This window comes from Nerophis ophidion, linkage group LG03, assembly GCF_033978795.1.
Source record: "Nerophis ophidion isolate RoL-2023_Sa linkage group LG03, RoL_Noph_v1.0, whole genome shotgun sequence".
Taxonomy (NCBI): Eukaryota; Metazoa; Chordata; class Actinopteri; order Syngnathiformes; family Syngnathidae; genus Nerophis; species Nerophis ophidion.
The window spans coordinates 2869467-2891531 of NC_084613.1; the positions used below are offsets into that span (position 1 = coordinate 2869467).

General features: G+C 41.0%; 1 protein-coding gene across 2 annotated transcripts in view; it reads left to right on the top strand.

Moving 5' to 3' along the window:
• The first annotated feature begins 718 nt into the window (after positions 1-718).
• Positions 719-22065, top strand: part of LOC133548960 (RNA-binding protein 25-like) — a 29230-nt gene continuing 7883 nt past the window's right edge. Inside the window, exons 1-11 of one of the 2 annotated variants that reach the window (XM_061893929.1) lie at positions 719-921; positions 1439-1606; positions 5703-5752; positions 5886-6050; positions 9281-9338; positions 9458-9618; positions 13951-14130; positions 14192-14275; positions 16467-16771; positions 21676-21787; positions 21875-21964. In XM_061893929.1, the coding sequence (XP_061749913.1) occupies positions 1459-1606; positions 5703-5752; positions 5886-6050; positions 9281-9338; positions 9458-9618; positions 13951-14130; positions 14192-14275; positions 16467-16771; positions 21676-21787; positions 21875-21964 (1353 nt within the window). In that variant the 5' untranslated portion in view covers positions 719-921; positions 1439-1458. Of the gene's footprint in view, positions 922-1438; positions 1607-5702; positions 5753-5885; positions 6051-9280; positions 9339-9457; positions 9619-13950; positions 14131-14191; positions 14276-16466; positions 16772-21675; positions 21788-21874; positions 21965-22065 lie in introns of those variants that run through there. The other variant, XM_061893930.1, reaches the window with a different exon arrangement.

Consider the following 22065-nt stretch of genomic DNA (forward strand, 5'->3'; position numbering starts at 1 on the left):
GCTTAAAGGAAAATGGAAAAGTATGTTGGAGTTTGGGTGTTGGTGGAGGGAACAGTTATAAAGTCATATAAAATACTGTAATTTGTGTTAAAAAAGGGGCAGATAAATATAAGAATATAATTCTTCCATCTCCTCCTTTCTGATCATGGAAATGTATAAGAAAAAAAACAAAAAAAAAACAATGAAAGTGTCAATTGTACGTGGCTTGTAAATATGCATTTTCATGAAAGGAATACAAATAAATGATGATGATGATGATGATGAAGTGTAAGACACCGTGACACTATTGTTCTTTTTGATTATTTTTATAAATGTCTAATGATAATGTCAGTGAGGGATTTTCAATCACTGCTATGCTGAAATTATAATTAATATTGATACTGTTGTTGATAATATTCATTTTTGTTTCACTACTTTTGGTTTGTTCTGTGTGGTGTTTGTGTCTCCTCTCAATTTATTGCAGTTCTGAGTGTTGCTGGTTCAGGTTCGGTTTTGGAATTGGATTGCATTGTTATGGTATTGCTGTGTAGTGGTTTGTTGGATTGATAAAAAAAAACAACAAAAACTATTAAAAAAATATGAATCGATTCCGAATCGCACAACGTATTCGATTCGATTCGTATTCGAATTGATTTTTCCCCACTCCCCTAGTTGTAAATAAATAATAATAATAATAAAAAGTGTGCCTCCCTGCAAGACCGCGCTGAGGGAAGTACTGCGCCCACCTGCCGTCTTACTTCCCATGATCCTCTGCGGGAAGAATAGGTTCTATTTTCTGTGTTCCTGAAAAGTACCGGCGTCATTGCAACGATAATTAATACTTCTACGCCGCTATCGTCCCTTGTCTTTAATGGGCCGCTGTTCGGGTTAACGTCAACTACCCCCCCGGCATTGTCTTTTAAAACCCACCGCCCTTTGGAGGTGAGTAACTCGGGCGTTAGCTCCATTGCTAACGTTAGCCAGAAAGGCCACGGAGCTAACACGAGCTAAATGCTAACACGAGCTAAATGCTAACACGAGCTAATTGCTAAATGCTAAATTGCCAGACGTCTTCGTTTTCAGACTAACGAGCTTTTTTTTTTTTTACTCATATGGAAACGGGGTGTTTAAAGGACGGTATAACTCGGTTGGTAGAGCGGCCATGCCAGCAACTTGAGGGTTCCAGGTTCGATCCCCGCTTCCGCCATCCTAGTCACTGCCGTTGTGTCCTTGGGCAAGACACTTTACCCACCTGCTCCCAGTGCCACCCACACTGCTTCAAATGTTACTTAGATATCGGCTTTCACTATGTAAAGCGCTTTGAATCACTAGAGAATAAGCGCAATATCAACATAATTCACTTCACTACTCCTTGCGTTTTCTTTGGACTCAATTGAGCCAACTATGTTGATGATGGTGGTGTTTCCGAGGTGTATTAATGTGCAAGTTGTCGTCACAGGTTGCTGTCGTCCCTGCACCATGTCGTTCCCACCTCCGCTCAACCGCCAGCCGTTGAGCATCCCACAGCTCCCCCCCGGGCTCCCGCCGCTGCCCCCCGGCATTCCGCAGCTGCCCCCCGGCATCCCGCCGCCCCAGTTCGGAAGCTTCGGCCCGGCTGTCCCACCAGGTAACCCAACAGGAGCGCAGCCGTGTGTGTGTTTGTGTTTGCTTGTGCAAACTCTCTTAACACGTGCTGTCATTAAGTACAGTGGTCCAGTGGTTTGCCACCTTTTTTGGAAACCAAGGTACATTTTTTTTCATTGAAAAAAATCCAGAGTCAGCAGAAATCATTTTAAAAATGAAACTCAGTAGCCGATATTGGCGATAAAAAGTTGTTCTCCCATTTGTTGGATATAAATTTAAACCAGGGAAGCACGGTGGTACTGAGGTTAGTGCATGTGCCTCACAATACGAAGGTCCCGAGTTCAATCCCAGGCTCGGGATCTTTCTGTGTGGAGTTTGCATGTTCTCCCCGTGACATACTGGGGGTTCCCTCCGGCTACTCCGACTTCCTCCCACCTCCAAAGACATGCACCTGGGGATAGGCCCCTCCCACCTCCAAAGACGTGCATCTGGGGATAGGCCCCTCCCACCTCCAAAGACATGCACCTGGGGATAAGCCCCTCCCACCTCCAAAGACATGCACCTGGGGATAGGCGACTCCCACCTCCAAAGACATGCACCTGGGGATAGACCCGTCCCTCCTCCAAAGACATGCACCTGGGGATAGGCCCCTCCCACCTCCAAAGACATGCACCTGGGGATAAGCCCCTCCCACCTCCAAAGACATGCACCTGGGGATAGGCGACTCCCACCTCCAAAGACATGCACCTGGGGATAGACCCGTCCCTCCTCCAAAGACATGCACCTGGGGATAGGGCCCTCCCACCTCCAAAGACATGCACCTGGGGATAGGCCCCTCCCACCTCCAAAGACATGCACCTGGGGATAGGCCCCTCCCACCTCCAAAGACATGCACCTGGGGATAAGCCCCTCCCACCTCCAAAGACATGCACCTGGGGATAGGCCCCTCCCACCTCCAAAGATATGCACCTGGGGATAGGGCCCTCCCACCTCCAAAGACATGCACCTGGGGATAGGCCACTCCCACCTCCAAAGACATGCACCTGGGGATAGGCCACTCCCACCTCCAAAGACATGCACCTGGGGATAGGCCCCTCCCACCTCCAAAGACATGCACCTGGGGATAGGTTAATTGTCAACACTAAATTGGCCCTAGTGTGTGAATGTGAGTGTGAAGTAGGGCTGGGCCATATAGCCTTTTATTAATACAATATATTTAGGCCATATCACGATACACGATATCAATCAATCAATGTTTATTTATACAGCCTAGGGCTGGGCGACATTGGCTTTTATTAATATCGCAATATTTTTATGCCATATTGCGATATATGATATATATATTATGATATTTTGCCTTGGCCTTGAATGAACACTTGATGCATATAATGACAGCAGTATGATGATTCTATGTGTCTACATTCAAACATTCTTCTTCATACTGCATTAATATATGCTACTTTTAAACTTTCATGCAGAGAGGGAAGTCACAACTAAGTCAATTGACCAAAACTGTATTTATTAAATACTCTTCATTCTCTCACGGGTGACTTTTTAAATGAAAGAACAAATTAGTAGTGTTGCTACCTTTTTGTAGTAACACTTCTGCTGCATACTTTGCATATTGCTGTTGTCTGCTGAATATCTTCCCACTTGAAGCCAAACCACCAGATGATGGATCCCCTGCTCTTTATTCTGGGCATTTATTGTTCTTCCTCCATTTTGTGATAAGTTTCACACCATCTCAGTCTTGTAATGTCTCAAGCTCCGCTCCGCTCGACCTGCCTCAGTTAACGCTGCTACCTCTCTGATCGGCGAGAGTGTATGACGCTACACTCGCGAGAGTATGTGACGTATGTAAGAAGGCGGGCTTGTTTTCCGTCTCCTTCTGGAAGCGTGAGAAACGCCAATGTAATGCCTGCAGCTAGAAGCAACTCGACCTGCCTCAGCTAACGTTAGCCATGCTAACATTAGCTCTCGGCGAGAGCATATGACGCTACATGCGTGACAGTATGTGACAAGGCGGGTTTGTTTTATGTCTCTGTGAGAAGGAGTGAGAAACGCCAGTAATGTAATGCACGCAGCTAAAAGCAACTCTGTGAGAACATATAATCGAATATGACGATATAGTCATTTTCTATATCGCACAGAGACAAACCTGCCATATATCGTTTATATCGATGTATCGCCCAGCCCTAAATCACAAGTGTCTCAAAGGGCTGCACAAGCAACATCGACATCCGCGGTACAGAGCCCACATAAGGGCAAGGAAAAACTCACCCCAGTGGGATGTCGGTAACAGTGATTATGAGAAACCTTGGAGAGGACTGCATATGTGGGCTACACCCCCCCCAACACTAAATGGTTCCTAGTGTGTGAATGTGAGTGTAAATTTTGTCTGTCTACCTGTGTTGGCCCTGCAATCATCAATGTTTATTTACATAGCCCTAAATCACAAGTGTCTCAAAGGGCTGCACAAGCCACAACGACATCCTCAGCTCAGATCCCACATCAGGGCAAGGAAAAATTCAACCCAAAGGGACAATGAGAAACCTTGGAGGGTACCGCAGATGTGGGGACCCCTCTGGGCGACAGGTGCAGTGGACGTCGAGTGGATCTAACATAATAGTTTGAGAGTCCAGTCCATAGTGGATCTAACATAATAGTGTGAGAGTCCAGTCCATAGTGGATCTAACATAATAGTGTGAGAGTCCAGTCCATAGTGGATCTCACATAATAGTGAGAGTCCAGTCCATAGTGGATCTAACATAATAGTGAGAGTCCAGCCCATAGTGGATCTAACATAATAGTGTGAGAGTTAGGCCAAAGTGGATCGTACATAATAGTGTGAGAGTCCAGTCCATAGTGGATCTAACATAATAGTGAGAGTCCAGTCCATAGTGGATCTAACATAATAGTGAGAGTCCAGTCCATAGTGACTCTAACATAATAGTGAGAGTCCAGTCCATAGTGGATCTAACATAATATTGTGAGAGTCCAGTCCATAGTGGATCTAACATAATAGTGAGAGTCCAGTCCATAGTGGATCTAACATAATAGTGAGAGTCCAGTCCATAGTGACTCTAACATAATAGTGAGAGTCCAGTCCATAGTGGGGCCAGCAGGAGACCACCCCGAGCGGAGACAGGTCCGCGGTGCAGAGATGTCCCCAACTGATGCACAGGTGAGCGGTCCACCCCGCGTCCCGACTGTGAAACAGCCAGTGCTTCATCCATGGCAAACCGAACCTGTCCCAATTCGGTGGCGAATTGTCCAGGGTGTACACCGCCTTCCGCTCGAATGCAGCTGAGAGAGGCTTCCTGAAAGGGACAAGCGTTAGAAGATGGATGGATGGAAATTAAACCATAAGCAACAATGCATCTCTATAGACCTTCTCTCAAAGTACTGTCATGACCTCTCACACCACGCTGTGACTTATCTGGAGGTTTTTTTTGACATTTCCCTGTGTGTTTTCATTGATTGATTTTTTTTTTGTAATTGAAACTTTATTTAGTAGATTGCATAGTACAGTACATATTTCGTACAATTGACCACTAAATGGTAACACCTGAATAGGTTTTTCAACTTGTTTAAGTCAGGGTCCACGTTAATCAATTCATGGCACAAATACTATCAGCATAATACAGTCATCACACAAGTTAATACAGTAAATTATTTACATTATTTACAATCCGGGGGGTGGGATGCAGAGGGGTTGGGGTGCGGGGGGGTTAGGTTGAGTTGCTATCAGAATACTTCAGTCATCAGCAATTATATCATCTGAGAAATGAACGTTGTAACAGAGTGGGTCTGACTTGGTAGGACATGTACAGCCAGCAGTGAACATAGTGAGCTCATTCAAATGAAGTCAATTAATACATGGTAGTGTCATAAAGTGGTGTTTTCCGTGTGTGTGTCTGACTTCCATTGGCTTTCCGGGACACAAAAATAATCTTAAATTATTATCCAAGCTGCTTGGAAGTTGGCACCAAGGTCCCGTGCAAACATGTCAATAATAGTTTTATAATCAATCAAGTGGTTGGCTCTGTATGTATGTTTTGGAAAGGCAGTAATGGAGACTACTGCAGTCATGTAAAAGTGTGAATGTCAGATTGTAATGTTATTTGTTTCTATTTTAGGTACTCCCATGATACCAGTTCACATGGGTGTCATGACTCCCACTTCCACAGTGAGTTACTGAACATCCTTGCTATTAGACTGTTTTGATTCTTTTTCAGAATATTGTCCTATTTGCCAATAATGTTTACAAACTGCAGCATGCTGTGCTGTGTTTTACAGTCTCTTGTGTTTGTTTTTGGCAGGTTCTTGTCCCAACCACAGTCTCTATTGCACAGAAACCCATGATCACAAAGAGAGAGTACATCGGCATCCGAACCAGGGAGGCCGAGGACGGCCCCACCACCACCGTGTTTGTGGGCAACATCTCCGAAAAGGCGTCAGACATGCTGATAAGACAGCTGCTGGCCGTGAGTTCACTTTACTTAATTTAACCTTAATTGACCAAGTCATGGTGTATTTCGTGTGATGCAGCATCACAAACTAAATCCATTTTTTAAAAAGTGAATCAGGCTTTCACCTTAATTGCCAAGATACCTATGGCGGTGGGAGGCGCTTGGGGCGTGGTCAATATGACGTCATCACATTATTTGCTACAATGCATATATTTTCTTTAAAAAGGCCAAAAAAATATACATACATTTAAAACAAATCTGTTATTAATTTTAGTATTAACATATATTTTTTGTGACATAATATCGTTTTGCTCAATTTTTCAATTGTTGCTAGTAGGGGTGTAACGGTACACAAAAATTTCGGTCCGGTACGTACCTCGGTTTAGAGGTCACGGTTCGGTTCATTTTTGTTACAGTAAGAAAACAACAAAATATACATTTTTGGGTTATTTATTTACCAAATTTGTAAACAATGGCTTTATCCTTTTAACATTAGGTACACTATAATAATTCTGCCCACGTTAATCCACATTAAACTGCCTCAAGTTGTTGCTTTGATTAAATAAAATGACAAAACCTTTCTTCTACATATAAAAAGTGCGACAATAAACAGTTTCAAGTCAACTCATCATGCTTAATTTATTACAGCATTTGGGAAGCCTGTAGTTGACTTTTATTATACACACACACACACACACACACACGCAGCAAAATGAGCTAACCTAACGCTAAAAGCTAATTAGCCTTCACTTCAACCCAGGACTATGAGAGAGCTGAGCTGCAGTTTAATTTTCTAGAAGGTCAACGGGCTCATAGTGATGTTTGTAATAGTTGTGACTGGAAAGTGTTTTTTATAATTTGGGGAGTGTACGATGTCAGCTGCTCATCTGCTTAACACATATCTGCTCATCTCGACGCCGGAGGACTGACTCCATGCTCCAATACGCCCTGCTGATTGGCTGTTACATCGCTATGAATACGCCCTGCTGATTGGTTGTTACATCGCTATGAATACGCCCTGCTGATTGGTTGTTACATCGCTATGAATACGCCCTGCTGATTGGTTGTTACATCGCTCTGAATACGCACTGCCGATTGGCTTTATATGTAACCAATCAGATGGTTGTGTGGGCGGGACAATGCTGGGGGCTCCCTGCTCAGACAGAGGCAGCTGCAGAGCAGCTTGTTAAGACTTTAGTTACAAACTGGTTCGATACACCTTCGTACCGAACCGAAACTCCCGTACCGAAATACACGTACCGTTACACCGTTATTGTACAATCTACTTGGTTCAGAATTTTTTTTTCTAGAGATTTTTCCAATTCTTTTAGTCACTCTTTTTTTATTTAAAACAACTGACAAGAAATGTAGAATCTATTTCTGGTGCTAATGTATACTTTACTTGTGTTTAGAGACTCTCTACTTCTGTCGCTCCATGTCTCTCCTTAAAAGCCGAAATATAATCTTAAATTCTGAAGATCCCTGGCCAAGGGTATATCTCGGATACATCAATAAAGTATGTCCACATGGCGTACACTGATCCAGACAACCTAGTGCGTATTGCTTATGTCATCACAACATTCCGTGTGGTAGCACTGTTTGTTGCATCACTAGTCAATCATGCGCAAATAATAAAGTATGTATATATGTATGCATTCAAACTGTAAATAGCTGCTGGTGTTAATATGTATGTTAGTGTGTTATGGTGTTCATTTTTCCCATGGTATGTGAACACACTGTGTCAAGGAAATGTGTGCACAGAGAAATATGTGAATGTTGTCTGTCTATCTGTGTTGGCCCTGCGATGAGGTGGCGACTTGTCCAGGGTGTACCCCGCCTTCCGCCCGACTGTAGCTGAGATAGGCGCCAGCACCCCCCGCAACCCCAAAAGGGAATAAGCGGTAGAAAATGGATGGATGGATGTTGGCATACAATTGGCAATAAAAGATCAAAAGAACGCCACACACACTGTGTGTCTTCTTCTGGACGCTACAATACATCATATTAATTTATTTTATTTTCACATTAAACCCTCCCCCCTCATTTTTAAGTTGGGGAGGCTGTTATGTTGCTGTGGCGCACCACCACAATCAAATACTTTCAGGGGAAACCATGTGGAATAATTACACAATAAGGGCATAATCATATTAACATTTCATTACTTGGTTATCTTGACCAAAATGATCACATTTATCATTATTATTGTGGTGTTGTTGAATGTGCTCAAAAAGTACTTTTCACACACTGAACTCTTTTGACCAAATTATTATTATTTTTTTAAATACCTGTCAGAAAAGACACTATTTTGCATGTTTTTTGTTTAAGCTTCACTGATAGTGTTTTAATCTTAGTATTTTTCAGTTTTTATTGCTAAGCTTTTATTGTTTTAAATATTTGGTTTCTAATAAAGCACTTGAAGTGGCACAGAATAATAAGTGCTTAATATATTTTAGCATAAGTGTAGATAAAATCATGTTAAAACAGAAATTGACCACATATTACCAGTAAATAATAATTTTGACCAAATTATACAACCAGAATTTATGTAATGAATGTCAATGTTGTCTAACTGTGTTTGCTGAGGTGGCCACTTATCTGTACTGTACCTCGCCTTCCGCCTGTGTGTAGCTGGGATAGGCTCCAGCACCCTGCGCCCCTATAATGGACAAGCGGTAGATAATGTATGGATGGATGTTACCACATACAGTACATCAGTTAAATTAAAGTACCAATGATTGTCACACACACACACACACACACACACACTAGGTGTGGTGAAATTTGACCCATCCCCTTGTTCACTCCCTGGGAGGTGAGGGGAGCAGTGGGCGGCAGCGGTGCCGCGCCCGGGAATCATTTTTGGTGATTTACCGTAACCCCCAATTCCAACCCCTGGATGCTGAGTGCCAAGCAGGAAGGTAATGGGTCCCATTTTGATAGTCTTTGGTATGACTCGGCAGCTTAATTAAGAGCCTTCAACCCATTATTGAAATAATTATATTATATTTTGCATGCCCAAAATATATAGAATTAGCAAAAAATACATTATCGCAGGAGGTTGCAGTATATATCGTGATATAGATTTTAGGCCGTATCGCCCATCCCTAATACACATACATTTACATTCTAGCCATGTTTATTATTCATTTCTCATTGGATCAAGGGATAAGGCTGTAATGTTGCAAATATATATATTATTTCAAACAAAACAAATAATCCAGTCCTACTGTCTTCTTTCCTTCAAGAAATGTGGCGTTGTTCTCAGCTGGAAGAGAGTCCAAGGTGCCTCTGGGAAACTTCAAGGTAAGAAGCAGAGCAATCACATTGAATGTGTTGCAGTAAAACAAGCATGCAGGTATAAGTCAACTCCCATGCTGACCTTCTGGTTGTTGTACTCTTTGTTGTTGTTCTTCTTCTGCAAGCATTTGGCTTCTGTGAGTACAAGGAGCCAGAATCCACACTGCGAGCTCTGCGATTGCTGCACGAGTTGGTTTTAGGCGACAAGAAACTGCTAGTCAAAGTGGACGCAAAGACCGAGGCCCAGTTAGAAGAGTGGAAGGCCAAGAAGAAGAGTACCAACGGCGTAAGTTATAGAGATGTTTCCGATCAGTTTTTTTTTTTGCTGCCCATTCCGATACCAATATGGATAACATGTAATTCCTATAAATGTTTCAATACATGCAATGAGTGCTATTGACAGTTTAACACGATATTTAAACTAGTTCCTTTATTGTCTTTTATTACATAGTTGTTTGATAAAAACAATGACAATATTAGTGCACAATAAGTAAATACAAGCAAAAACTACCATTTAACAATCATTTGTTTTTTCCCTCAGTCATCTTGTGTCCAGGGAAATTATTCCCTGATTTTGTAAACATCAATAAAAACAAGATAGTTGAAAAATATATATATACAAATATCAACTTCATGACTCCAGTATTTATTGTATATTGATACTACCCTTGGTATCGACAAAACCATTTTATGGATTGATCTACACTCCTTTTGTGTAGATCCTCCTGACACAAAAACAGTTATGTTAAACTCTCTCAAATTCTTATTTATGTACTTGTTAATTTGCTGTTGATATCTGCTTAATTTCTGCTTGATCATGCTGCCATCTATCGGTACACAAAAGGTGAGTATTGTAAACATAAAAAAGAGGCTTCACACAGTATGAGAGGCCTACTGTAATTGGCTGCTAGCCGCTTATCAGCCAGGGAATTAAAAATGAATGTAGTGTTCGGTCTAATTTTGGAAAATGCATCCAAGTACATGCATTTACTTCTGAAATGTACTTGGTACAATAAATAAGGACCATTTCTGTTGAATGAGAGAAACTATCCAGACACAAGCGGGGACAAAGACAACACTTACCACCCATCAAGCATTCTTTCAATGGGACAGTATTGGAGCAGTTTGTGAGCCAAAATGCTGAGTATGACGCTGTGGAAGTTGTCGAGCCAGGAGGAAAATGAATGACTTTGGTTGAAGTGATTAAAGAAAGCTTTACCTACATCGTCGGCGAAAAACACACATTAACACCTCATTGGAATACAAAGTACCCAAGGACAATAGAGCCAACATCCCCGCCCAACAACAAACAAGCCTTAGAAGTGACTTTCCAAAGAACAGAAAGGCAATTAAACAAATAACCACTAGGGAAACAGGCCTATAAATTTCAAATTCACAAGATGTTTAAAGGAGGAACAGGATTGTAACTCGGCGACGAGATAATTAATAATTGTAAGGAGCCAGTCTGATATGTCATCCACATGGTCGTACAAAATCCTCACTCTGTGACAGTCCCTGTACGACTTGTGTGGAACAGCAGCCAAGAATTTGAGGGATTAAGTATGAACGATGTCCTACTCAAAGGACTAGATATTAATAACCAAATTAGAGGTGTTCTACTTAGGTGTAGGACAGGTGTATATGCATCTTTGGGAGTTATCAAGAAGATGTACTGTATAACTCAGTGTGGTTGGAAGATCGTGTGGTGCCATCCATCCATCTTCTTCCGCTTATCCGAGGTCGGGTCGCGGGGGCAGCAGCCTAAGCAGGGGAGCCCAAACTTTCCTTTCCCCAGCCACTTCTTCCAGCTCTTCCCGGGGGATCCCGAGGCGTTCCCTGGCCCGCCGGGAGACATAGTCTTCCCAACGTGCCCCGGGTCTTCCCCGTGGCCTCCTACCGGTTGGACCTGCCCTAAACACCGTCGAGTCATGTGGTGCACCTTCACAAATTCCTCTGGAGAGATACCGAAGACGCTATAAGACTTTGCGAGAGACCGCTAAGCTAAACTCATGGTCGAAGAACGCAGGGTGCTTGAAGAGGACAGTTATGTCGACGATATTGTAATTTCCCATGAATGCTTGTAAACTCAAAATGATAACACAAGGAGTTGAAGAAATCTTAAACTGGAGGATTTTTTCCGAATCTTTGGATTTTATCAGGTCAAACTGGGAGGAAAGAACCATCAATTGAACCTAGTTTTCCCCAAACCTAATTAAAGATGACAACAAAGCTATCATGTCAAAGATGACAAATTATACCTAATGGCATTGATCAAATTTTGCAAGAAGATAATGAAAATGAGAATTGGGAATAACCTACCCACAGAAGAACTGCGTCACATCACACCCAATCCTAAGAAGGCAACTCTTAAGCCAAGGTCCTGGACTTCAGGATCCTATTGGCCCCGTCACTCTCACTAAGCAAAGGGGAGCGATCCTTAATGAGAGCATTTCAAGAAGTGGGGAAAGGGTAGTATACTTGTGAGACATGGGACAAAACAATCTCTAGCAGTGCCAGAGAAAAAGCTATTTCGCTATTTGAGGACTATGTGCAACTTGCAGAAATTAGGTTTGCAGGGGCTTCACACCACCAAACTGGCTCGAAGAATCTGTCTGAATCAGACTGCAGCGACAAGACATACGGAGCCGTAATGTAACGAAGATGGAACACTAATGAAGGAATTTAAATAGACTTGTGGAATCTAAGGCTAAGTTGAAACTTAGTAGACCAAAAAGGAAAAACTGTCAAGGCAGATGTCTGTAGGGCAGTCTTTGCATCCTGGATTGGGAAATATATGCAAAAGCATAGCGGTGTGAAGATTTAACGCTGGTTCCACCTGGTCAACAGTAAAACCGTCCTTGTAGCCATGCCAAGGGGACAGCTATGGTAACCAGAGATTTTTCCCCAAAATAATTGAAGCAATACAAAAATGTGGTCACATGCAAGCTTGTTGGCGGTTTTCTGGAGATCTTAACATTGCTGACCTCATCACAAGGGAATGTACTACTGAAGAGCTAAGCACTTGGCAAAATGGACCAGAGTGGCTGAAAGAGCTGTTAGTAGATTGTCCCCCAAAAAATCACCTGCTCAAATTGTAACACTAGCCAGAAAAAGTGAAAGCAAGCTCCAGAGAAAGCTATTTGCAACTCCAATTTTACAAACATGTCAAAGTACAACCTCAACAAAATCAATCATGGAAAAACAACAACTGACTGGTGAAGCAGTATAGAACAGGTTGTGTGTCTGCAAATATGAAACCCCTCGACTCTTGATGTGCGGTAGTAGAACCCAAGCATTTATTGAGTGTAAGAAAGCAGTCACAATCCTACCAAATGAAAGCTGGATCTCGACACTGGTAGCCCGTAAAGTCCACAATATCAACAATGAAGGGATTGCTCGAACTCTCCTCAAAATGAGAACCAAGGCTAAAGAACGGTACCAGTATTTTTCAAAGGTTGTATAGTACCGATTTCAATTCATTTGTATCGCGGTACTTAATTATACTGTACATACATAATACATACAGTTGGCTGTAAATACTGTGTGTATTGATTATTTGCTAAGCATTAAATGGTCACTGCTAGTAGTGTTTGATTCATTCATTCATTTTTTATTTATCTCCTTCATTGTTTTGCATTTTTGATCAATAGACAATTAAAGTCTAACAACAAAACACATATTTACACACCTATGCTGGAGAAGGAACAGGATGAAGAAAAATCTTATATTTCCTGCCCCTTCAACATAATAGGTAGTTAATGGATAGCCCAAGCATACAAACCAAACAAGTATAATGAAAAAAAAACAAGTGCAAAAGCTTCATGAAGTACAAAGCGAACAAAAATTAACATACACCTCACGTGATGATACAAAACAAGACAAAAAATAAGTAAAATAATAAATATAAAGCAAAATGTAAACACTTAAGGCTGTCCATATGATCTTATTGTTCTATCTTTATATATTGTTTTCAATTGGAATATATTTCTACAATCTTATCTCATTGTAAAGAGAATTCCACAGTTTAACCCCCAACACTGATATACACATTTGTTTTAAAGTTGTCCTTGAATAATGATGTTTGAAATGACATTTTCTTCTATGCTCTTCATTCTCAGAAATGATGACAAACATTTTTTGTAAATTTGCTGGTAATGTTTTAATGCTATCGCGGTTATCAACCTATTTTAAAAAACTCCTGTAATAGATTTGGTGTAAAATTAACCCTACACAATCTACTGGAGTTGATTAACTACCATGAATTGATTAACGTGGACCCCGACTTAAACAAGTTGAAAAACTTATTGGGGTGTTACCATTTAGTGGTCAATTGTACGGAATATGTACTGAACTGTGCAATCTACTAATAAAAGTATCAATCAATAAAGTGATCTCCTCAGCCTTTTTTTCAAGTGCATTCGGTCCAAATTCCTAAAAACCTTGACATACTGTACAGTATCGGCCATTGGGGATCTGCATTTTTGATCTGGCAATGGCACACATACTTTTTTTATGAAAAGGGCCAATCAGTCGGGACATCCCGAGTAAGTCACTCCGCGATCAAGTATGTTTTGAGTCTGCGGCCACTAACAAGACTTTTCCCTATTGCCTTTACCAGGGAGCAAGTGGCGAGTCAAAGGATGAAGACGAGGTTCTGGACGAGGAGACCCTGTATCGGGACCAAGCCGCAAACGGAGCAATAGAGGTCCTCATCAGAGAGTACTCAAGCGAGCTCAACGCAAGCTCGCTGGACTCTGATGCTCAATCTCGCAAGAAAAGGAGGGACAGGAAAGAGGAGGTAGTGACTGCGTTAGCACGCTAACATGTTATGGTTTTAACTGTTTTTTCTCCGTTGTCAGGAGGACATCAACGCCATGGAACTGGAGGACGACAAGAGGGACTTGATTTCCAGAGAGATCAGTAAATTCCGCGACACACACAAGGTGATGTATCAAAGCTGCATTTATTATTCTTTAACTCTCTGCATCAAGTCAATTGTGTCTGAATAGCTTAAATGTTATGATTACAGTGTTACGTTGGTTTCGTACGCCCTGGTTTTTGCATCATTTGGCTTTTGGCGAAAATGACCCAAAATTATTAAGGATTTTTGTAGGATTATACAAGTTGGTGACCCATTCTAAATGCGTTTTTTATTGATAATCGCTGCAAAACATTCCACCATACAGCCAGATTAGGTTAGCATTCAGTAATAGTCTGATCCAAGTCAAGCAGAGCTTTAGAGTTCATGTTTCTAGAGTGTCACTGAACGCACCACTTTGCTATTCTAACCGAACAATCAAGGGTAAAATGCGCCTTACTTGCTGTCCTCCATAGTTTTATGAAAATAGTTTGGGAATTGTTCTTATCCGATAAATCTTTAATTATTACCAGTTAAGTGTTTTGTGACATTTTGTAGGGTGTCTGGAATGAATGAATTGGATTAAGTTTGTTTCCTATGAGAAAAATAATTTGGTAGCGCCAAATAAATTAATGTTAATTGGAGGCATGTGATAATTGGAGGGAACACTCATTATCTAGAAAAAGTTTGTTTTTTACTGTAATAATAATTTGGTCAGAAAAGAGTGTTAAGTAAAATCCATCGGTCAACGCAACTGCTTAGTCAGCATTAATAGTGCTGACTAGTTCATTGTAAACATTTCCAAAATGTCCTTTTAAGTTTTGTCTCTGCCACTCTTACATGTTCATAACAGCCTTACAACTACTCCTCGAGGGGTTAAATGCAGAGGCGAGGTGCACTGCGTATGTGGAACAAGTCGAGGTCAAAATGAGGCTCAAAGGTTTATCTTTGCACAAGCCTCATTGATCTGACAGAGTGCATGGTCAGTGTTCACTTCCCTCCAAACGTAATCTTATTGATTAAAGCAAACAATCATGGTGGAGGTCATTTAGTGGCTGACGCAAGATGAATATCAGCTTTTTGAGGGGAAAGTGTGGGGGTGTGAACAGCTCATTCTTTCCATTGTGCAACAGTAGGACCCATGTTGGTATGTTTATGAAAGTCCAATTTAGGGCCCTTTGCCATTTGACGCTTTAAATTGTTTTAATCCAATTGTCACTAGTCAGGAGGGGAAAAACAAACCCACTCACTGTTTATGGTGTTTTTGGTTAGACGTTTTTTGAGGTTGACAGGCCTGGTAGGAGCAAGAAGGCACAAACACGTACACACACACAAAGCATAGCCAGTTGAAATGCAATAGCTATGCCACTATTACATTTCACAAACTTGCTAAATTAAAAAAATGCACATTTCAAATTAGTCCACAACGCCAGAATATCATTAATGTGATGTCTTCCCACGTGAACGGAAATGACAAACACGCTGCTTAGGTAGTGACAAAAGCTAGTAGTATTGAGGCCATTTCCACACAAACATGGAGAGTTTAAAATACGCATATTTGGGGTTAAAAGGATCTCCATCCACACAAGTGTAGTTTCAAAACTGTGTCTGTCTACACAAAAAGGCATATACTTGCTGTCATGCACATTTTGTCCAATCAGAAGCCCTGGAAAAAGCAGCAATAGCTGACTTGGTGGTGTTACATCCCCTGTTATGGTTATTTTGATATACTAGACATGCAATTATCTTTCAAACCAGCCTGCACATACAGAGCCCTGGGAACATTATCTCTTTTTTTTTTTTTTTTCAGTCTTTAAAGCGTGCATGCATGCATGCCTGTGCTGCTGAAACCCAACACTCATAGAATTACGACATGTTTAGCAAGATGGTTGCTGAAATGAAGAGTATATTGTCTTTAACATCAGTACACACATTAAGGAAGAGGCTACATCATGTTTTTTTAGTTCCTTGGTCGTGTTTAACGCGCGTGCACGGTCCATAGGCGCCGATCTACATTTCTGCCAGTGGGTGTTCGGACGGGCGGTAAATCCTACGGTATTTTTCTGGGCATGCACGTATGTACTACTTTATGCACTTTGTATGCCTGCCGCATACATGCCTGCATTACGTTTGACCAACATGACCTCGTATAACTGGGGTGTCCAAACTTTGCGTCACGTGGCTGTGCCTGAAAATAAGCCTTTACATATAAACAAGACAACAGGATGTTTTTGCGTGCTGTGGAATTGTATGTAATAATTTTTTTCTCCACACAGAAATTGGAGGAAGAGAAAGGAAAGAAAGAGAAGGAGCGGCAGGACCTGGACATTGTGCGCAAGGAGAAGGACAAAGAGCGGGAGCGCGAAAGGGAGCGCCGCGACCGCGAGAAAGAGAAGGAGCGAGAGCGGGACAAGGAGCGAGAGCGAGACAGAGAGCGGGACCGTGAGAGAGAACGGGAACGCGAGCGAGAGCGGGAACGCGAGCGAGAGCGGGACCGCGAGCGCGAACGGGAGAGGGAGAGGACGAAGGAGCGGGAGAGGGATAAGAGCCGAGACATCAGCCAAGGAAGAAGTCACTCGAGGTTAGTGGAAACTCAATGTTGACCAAAAACTGCACATTAGAATTGATACAAATACAATGCAAAAGTGACTTATTCGGAATTCGAGTAGCTTTGTCACACATTTACACATAAGATGGCATGAATTGATTAACGTGGATCCCGACTTAAAGAAGTTGAAAAACTTATTGGGGTGTTACCATTTAGTGGTCAATTGTATGGAATATGTACTGAACTGTGCAATCTCCTAATAAAAGTTTCAATCAATCAATGGAATTTAGTACCAAAAAGGAATATTAAAATATAGACATAAAAAGACCTATATAATAGATGTGTGGTCCTATAGTGCAAAAGTAACAGAACTGAACTGGAAATGTAACTAACACGACAAGCTCGGGCTGGGCAATAAAACAATGTCAATATATATCGGAAAAGACACAATTGATAGAAATAAAAAATATGTTTGATGAAATGTTCGATAATCCACATGGAAGGGACAAGGGGTAGAAATGGATGGATGGTGTCTTTTTTTCTTCATTGGAAGAAATCCTAAGTTGCGAATTAAAATTGGTTGCATAAACAAAAGCACTAACTCTCTGGTGTTTGCTGATCAGTGGGAGTGACACGCTAACAGCCAATCTAGCTAACACAGGGGTGGCCATTACGTTGATCGCGAGTTACCTGTCGATCGTGGAGGGTCTGCCAGTCGATCGCAAACCAAGCATTAAAAAAATAAACCTAAACATTTGTGATCATCAATCGTTAGGACGACGTCACTTTCATCACTTGATTGACATTCATGGCACCCGAGGGTCTTCTGAGATGACTCTGGCTGCTGACAGATCATTATTAAGAAAATATGATCGAGATGAGTGCGAGAAACACTTTTTTTTCCCCAACACGTTCCTGCTGTCAAAACCCTAAAGACAGACTGCACAGTTGCTGTCTTCACAATAAAAGCCCTCCTTCATCCTGCCTGTGCTAACAAAATAAGAGTCTCAGAAAGGTAGCGTGCACAAGATAGCAAGCTACAGAGTTTGCCGTCAATGTATTTCTTGCAAAATGTATAAAAACGAGTATGGAAGCTGGACAAATAAGATGCCAAAAACTAACCACTTTCATGTGGTATTGGACAGAAAGGAGGACTTTTTTTCTCCTCCATTCGAAAATGTGGACGTTATCAGCACTACAGTCTGATTCCAATCAATGCAAGTCATCAGAATCAGGTAATACACCAACTTATATTCTTGTCTTAATGAAACAAAGAAATCTATATGTGTTAAACATGCTTGTGTTATCCTTAAACACCTTTAACATGTTAACAAAACGTGTATTTAATAAATAATTAAATATAAATTATATATACATAAATGAGGTAGATTCCTTCGACTCGGTCAATTGAAAAGTAGCTCGCCTGGAGTAAAAGTGTGGGCACGCCTGAGCTAACAATATCAACCAGATTGTATAGTTGTGCCATTTTGTTGTCTGGCGGTTGATTCTTTGCATGGAGTGAGAAGAAAAAATAAAAATGAGTGCTGCAGAGAGCGAAGAAGTTGTGGATAAAATAGGAAAAGTCACCTCGACAGTATGGCATTTTTTTGGATAAAAAAAAATAACGACCGTCAGGCCACTGTGGTGTGTAAATTATGCAAGACGCTCGCCCCCACCAAGATGGTAATACCACACCACCTTAGCAGCGCTAACCCTTGAGGCACAGATGTAACTTCCTGGAACGAAACCTGCAAAAAATAACTTTTCTGGTTTCTCGGTTTACATTGTCACCTTTTGTTTTCTTACATTGTTTTTACTTTCTGCACCTTCATTTTAAAGGGGAACATTATCACAATTTTAAAAGGGTTGAAAACAATAAAAATCAGTTCTCAGTGGCTTGTTTTATTTTTCGAAGTTTTAAACATTTTTTTACACCTCCCGGAATTTCCTTAAAAAAAGCTTTAAAGTGCCTGACTTTCGCTATCTGTAAATCCACCGTCCATTTTCCTGTGACGTCATACAGGGCTGCCAATACAAACATGGCGGTTACCACAGCAAGATGTAGCAACATTAGCTCGGATTCAGACTCGGATTTCAGCGGCTTAAGCGATTCAACAGATTACACATGTATTGATACAGATGGTCAGAGTATGGAGGTAGATAGCGAAAACGAAATTGAAGAAGAAATTGAAGCTATTGAGCGAATAGCTATTGACGCTATTCGGCCATAGCGTGGGTGTACCTAATGAAGTGGCCCATAGCATGGCTGCATTATTAGCATCGCCGGTAAAATGTGCGGACCAAACGATCAGGACTTTCACATCTTGTGACACTGGAGCAACTTAAATCCGTCGATTGGTAAGTGTTTGTTTCGCATTAAATGTGGGTATCTAGTTTCAAATGTACATACAGCTAGCGTAAATAGCATGTTAGCATCGATTAGCATAGCATGTTAGCATCGATTAGCTGGCAGTCATGCCGTGACCAAATATGTCCGATTAGCACATAAGTCAACAACATCAACAAAACTCACCTTTGTGATTTTGTTGACTTAATGGTTGCAAATACATCTGCAGGTTATCCATACATCTCTGTGCCATGTCTGTCTTAGCGTCGCCGGTCAAATGTGCAGACACTCTGGTACATTCAACGGGGGTCTGGCGGCAGATTTCTTGCCAGTGGTGCAACTTGAATCCCTCCCTGTTAGTGTTGTTACACCCTCCGACAACACACCCACGAGGCATGATGTCTCCAAGGTTCCAAAAAATAGTCGAAAAAACGGAAAATAACAGAGCTGAGACCCGGTGTTTGTAATGTGAAAATGAAAATGGCGGGTGTGTTACCTCGGTGACGTCATCGCTAAAAGAACGATAAACAGAAAGGCGTTTAATTTGCCAAAATTCACCCATTTAGAGTTCGGAAATCGGTTAAAGAAATACATGGTCTTTTTTCTGCAACATCAAGGTATATATTGACACTTGCATAGGTCTGCTGATAATGTTCCCCTTTAAGAGCTTATTGGTAAGTGTTCAATGTGATTTTCTACTGACAGTTAATCAGCTGGTCGTCAGTAGCTCCCAAAAATATTCAGAAAAATACATTTATTTTTACATTGCTGCTGTTCTGCCCCAAAGTGTGACCCAGATTTTAATGCCGGAACACGGCCGCACACGTTCCCGTTAACCCGGAAATGCTCCCGCGCATATAAAACAACAATCGCTACAAGTTGCAGGGCAAAGACGCGCTGGCGTGCACGTTTAAAGAAATGATTAAGTTGTGGCGACAGGTTAAGCAATAAAAAAACCTTTCCTTCGTTCCTCAACAGCCATCGTTTGCCCGCGACGTGAAGCTAATAATCCAAACAAGAGTTATGGTTGTTCACAAAGAGCTCCGCCCAAACACCGGCACAAAGCCCCGATGTACAGACTACCGTTACATCAACTGCAACAAGGGACCCCATAAATAAAATATATTGTTTGTTTAAAATGGAGAGGGCAATACAATATTTTACATAACATAGTAAATATTTGTGACTTACCTATTACACAATTATTATGCTTTGACCTAAGATACTGCTCAAAATTGTCCAAAGATGTATTGCACCAATAAATGTGAGGGTTATCGTATTAGATTAACAAACATTTTATCGCATTTTATTTGACGGAAAAAGCATGCACTCAATGGTGGTAAAAATAAGTGTAAAAGTGTAACACTTTTTAAAAAATTGTTAATTTATATCCATTTTTTAAAATATATTAAAATTTGGTGGTACAATAAATACTCATGTTTTTTTAAATAATGAATAATCCAGATACCAATAGGGTTGTCCTGATATCGTAATGTATTGTGCTACATTTCAAAATAAAATGGACCACAAAAATAAAATTTTTGGCCTAATTATAACAAAAAAATGATAATACATTAAACATATGTTCATTATTGCACTCAAAGAACAGTTTTAGAAGATTGAAATACAAACTAAAAGGCAATAAACACATTTGCCTTTTCTTGTTGCGCCCATAGAACAATTTACCATTTTATATATTACATATAGCCTACCATAATCTAGAATTAAGTTAGAATAGAATAGAAAGCTTTACTGACATTGTATTAAATGCTTCATGATTAATGGTTGTCTGTGCTTTAAGAAAAACACTAAATACTAAAACAGTAATATGGCTGAAACTACACAGATTGGACATATAGCAGGTAACACACATTGTTAAGCTTAAAACACAAATTGTAGCAATTTCTTACAAAATGTAGTCATTTCGTTTGCATCGGTTTGCGCTACATGGGCGGTTTTGACTCCGCTTATAATTGGCAGCCATCCAAGCAGCTGTGTGCATGTAGACATGTCTGTGTGCACAACAGAGGAGCCATTTTAACTCATTGTGCAAGTCTGGATAATTGTTATTTAAATGTTTATTTAAGTCTGAAGCAAAGGTGGTAATACTTTAAAGCCACCTTTGCCAGGTATGTTTTCAAGCGTCACCTTAATTAATAGTTTTGAAGCCCAAATACCTTCGTATTGCGCTTCATGCATCCTCTTTATTAACAAGCAGAATTACCTTTATTTGCCATTTTTGCTCAACTTGCTGTTGAAAAAAAATACCGCTATTTTCCAAAGGCAGTATAGTATGATTTTTTTAAATTTTATTAATTAGTGCCAGTATACCGTAATGAATATATTTGATTCATTTTTGTCATAATCGTCCAGCCTTAGCTGACATACAGAGTCAGAGAAAAGCACAGCTCATTAGTATTAATGCCACACACACACACACACACACACACACACACACGCACACACACACACACACACACACAAAGAAACTTTGAAATTGTTTACAGCCAATTCACTTCCAATGCACTAATCTGACACCTCCTTAAGTGAATAATAATGCTAACACAGGACCTTCTTTAACCTTGTGCAGAGAGAGGCCAAGGGAGAACAAAAAGCGAGACCGAGACGAGGATGAGGAGGAAATGTACGAGCGCAGGAGACTGGAGAGGAGACTCCGAGACAAGGAGGACGCATACCAGGAGGTGGTTGTTGCACCTTAAAAAACATGAAATGTCTATGATAAAGTGACTTGCTTGGTTAAAGTGACTTCCTGGTGTGCCCAATTGCAGCGACTGAAAAACTGGGAGATGCGGGAGAGGAAGAAGTCCCGCGACTACAGCAGGGACAGGGAGCGGGAAGAGGAGCGCTGTCGTGAAACGGTAAATGCAGGGTTTCCCTGGATCATTAAAAAGCATTAAGAGTCATTGAATAATTTTGGAAACATGCTCAAATTACATTTAAATTGATGTACAGAGGCATT